Here is a 3,136-nt window from a genome sequence, read left to right as displayed (position 1 = left end):
GTTTTACCCTCATCCTAGAGTTTTGGATTTTTTTTTTTTAATGGGTGTATATATGTGTGTATGTGTAGCTTTTCTTAACAATGACCTCCCGCCCACCTCTGCTCTGAAGCGTTAGCATGGCTGATTTTTTTTTTTAAGTTCTCTCTAATTTGGCATGTCTGTAATAATATCACTTGGTGGACTAGAGAAAAAAATGTAAGAGAAAGCTCTGTAAGTGGTTTTTGAAAAATCCTTAATGTTCCCTCATCACAGAATCACAGAATCGCTCGGTTGGAAAAGACCTCCGAGATCATCACGTCCAACCGCTCCTGTCTACCCCCTAAACCATATCCCTAAGTACCTCATCTACCCGCTCTTTAAATACATCCAGGGATGGTGACTCCACCACCTCCCTGGGCAGCCTGTTCCAGCCTCTGACAACCCTCTCAGTAAAGAACTTCCTCCTTATCTCTAACCTGAATCTCCCTTGGCACAGCTTGGTGCCATTTCCCCTTGTTCTATCCTCCATCACCTGGGAGAAAAGACCAGCACCCACCTCTCTACAGCCTCCCTTTAGGTAGTTGTAGGTGGTGATGAGGTCTCCCCCTCATCATAAATCATAAATGCCCTCTGTAAAACCCAGGGATAATCCCAAATTACATCCTACGACATCCTTTAGCCTTGGGGTCTGCTTGGGGCAGCACTGCTTCTATGGGGATCGCCACTGAGTGGCTGCAAATCTTTATGAGTCATAACCGTAATTTCCTCTACATATGTTGGAGCCGTGTATTTGACATGCTTTGCCTGTAATGTAGAACTTGTGGTAGTTCAAACAGGTGGTTTTCCACATGCTTGCAATAGGTTGTAGCTACGTATTTTCCTGCCCTCAGTATCTCGCTTCGGCTAGTATTTTGTCATTTATGCTAAGTATTGAGAAAAAAAAAAGTCCTGTATTTCATAGGCACCATCTGCTGCTGAACATGCCAGGTACTAACTGATAACTTAAAATGCACAGGACCCTCAAGGGTTTCTTCATGGTAAAATGGGAAATAAACCATAGTAAAAAGGCTTAAATATCAAAGGTTGTACAAAGGACATTAAATGCAGTCTGTGTACCTGCACAGGGAGACAAATAAGGCAGAAAGACTGAGCTGCATCCTGCATGACAAGGGCAATGCGTCCTTCATGTGATAGGACTGTCTGGTGAGTCTGGGATTGACCTGAAAAATGCTTTATTTGAAAGATAAATTTAGCATGCAAAACACTTGCCAGAGTTTACTGCAAATCTGCTTTCTGAGTTGATCTTCTGTTGGATGCTGCCTAGAAATGTTTCTATGTTGCGAAAAGGGTTAACATTGCTGCTTGTAGGACCTTTGTGAAGCTCAGTTGCAGACTCAGCAATCTCACAGATAAGCAGAAGGCCAGAGCACATTCTGTGAAGATGAATGGTATCCCCCCATTGAACAGAAACCCCTTTGTCCTAATCCTATCTAGGAACATCCAGGTGTCCTGTGTTTGTATAGCCAAAGATGTTTAGAGAAATAGTGCTGATAATGCCCAGTTAGCAGAATAAGTTACAAAATACATCTGCTTCTGGGAGAAAGGTGAAAAGTTTACAGCGATGAAGACTATAGGCCTTCCTCCCCACGACCCCCCGAAGACCACCAGAGGGTCGTAGGGCGCGTGCGCAGATAGGAGGGGTTGTATGCTAATGATTTTTGGAGGAATCCCCGCTTTGTATTAATGATTTCTCAGATATCTCATGAATATGTATAACTAGGTAGCATATAAACAATCACTTTGTAACGAAAAATGGCAGTCCTCCCAAGGAATGATCCTGGGGACTCCCCGCGTGCAATAAAGAATACCTGCTTTCTAAAACTCAAAGAGGAGTCTTAGAGAGTGAACTTATTTTCCAGCTTTTCCTGGAATCAATGTGCTGCTGTAAGGCTCTGGGAATTGGCGTGGGATCATAATTTATCCACATGTCTCTTAACCACAGATTTGTACTGTTTTAAAGTTTTATTATAGGTTGCCTGTTTTTCTGAAGGACAAACTGAAAACAAGTAATTTCTGATGTCATAGGTCAGGACGATGGTTTGGGTTGTAGAAATATTTTCCACTTCACTATGTGGCCATTAATGCTTGAGTTTGTCCATTAGCTGCAATTCTTGATTATTATTGGTTGCCTTTAAAAAAACCGTTTGATTAGGCAGTTCTCATTTTTAGTGTGTATCATTCGTTTACCATATTTTAATTGTTCTAGCTTTGATTTTTTCTTAACTTCCTTATTTAGCAGCAAAACCGTACATAGGCAACAAGCTAGCATGTGAAATTACAATAGGCAATTTATTTTATTGGCATATTTTTGGGACAAATACCTGTTTTGAAACCAATATTTAAATCTAGTTCACATTAGATGTGCAAACCTGGTATATGTCAAAGCAATTTATTGTTTTAATGTCACTATTTGGCAAGGAAGGAGATGGATTGTTTGAAGAAACATGAAATCTATTGAACTGTGAGGGACAGGAGGTACAGGGAAATCATACAGAGAAGTGTTATGGAGAATGTTCTCCAGCAAGGGGAGGCTGAAGGACGGCGGCAGGAGGACAGCAGAGCTGTAGGACGGGAGGGACAGCCAGATGTTTCTGCCCCTGAGAAGATGGCAAGCTCGGGTCCCAGGTGTCGCAGGACCACAGAACCGGTGAGGTGGTAAGGTACCTCTGGAGACGGTCTCAGTCCCAGGCTCAAGCAGGATCAGAGGGAGCTGACGGCCTGGGATGGTGTTCCTTTGGGTTTTGGGTTATCTCCACAGATGTATGCTTCAGAGCCTCTCTGGGCATCCCGTTCCAGTGCTTGGTTTTACGGCAAGATCGTCTGCTTTCAGTTCAACCTGATGGACAAGAATGCTAATTTATTGAAAATTTACCAAAAAACGGGGGGAAAAAAGAAGTTAGCCGCGACAGGCGCCATTTTGACGCCGCGGAAGCCGCCGCTCGCAGGGCGCTGCCCGACGGAAGGGGCGGTGGCGGCCCCTCCTGCCCGGCCCCGGCAAAAAGCAGGACGGCGATGGCGGCGGGGCCGGAGGTGCGGGAGGCGCTGGCACAGCGGCTGCGGGACTTGGGCATCGCTACGGTCACCGCCGAGCACCCCC

General features: G+C 44.8%; 1 protein-coding gene across 1 annotated transcript in view; it reads left to right on the top strand.

Annotated features, from left to right (window-relative positions):
• The first annotated feature begins 3,051 nt into the window (after positions 1-3,051).
• The window catches only part of LOC104542248 (prolyl-tRNA synthetase associated domain-containing protein 1-like), a 1,385-nt gene continuing 1,300 nt past the window's right edge, over positions 3,052-3,136 (top strand). Inside the window, exon 1 of the mRNA XM_010186487.1 lies at positions 3,052-3,134. Within this exon, the coding sequence (XP_010184789.1) occupies positions 3,052-3,134 (83 nt within the window). The remainder of the gene's footprint in view (positions 3,135-3,136) is intronic.

Source organism: Mesitornis unicolor, unplaced genomic scaffold (assembly GCF_000695765.1).
Source record: "Mesitornis unicolor isolate BGI_N332 unplaced genomic scaffold, ASM69576v1 scaffold18936, whole genome shotgun sequence".
Classification (NCBI taxonomy): domain Eukaryota; kingdom Metazoa; phylum Chordata; class Aves; order Mesitornithiformes; family Mesitornithidae; genus Mesitornis; species Mesitornis unicolor.
This window is presented reverse-complemented; position numbering and strand designations above follow the sequence as displayed.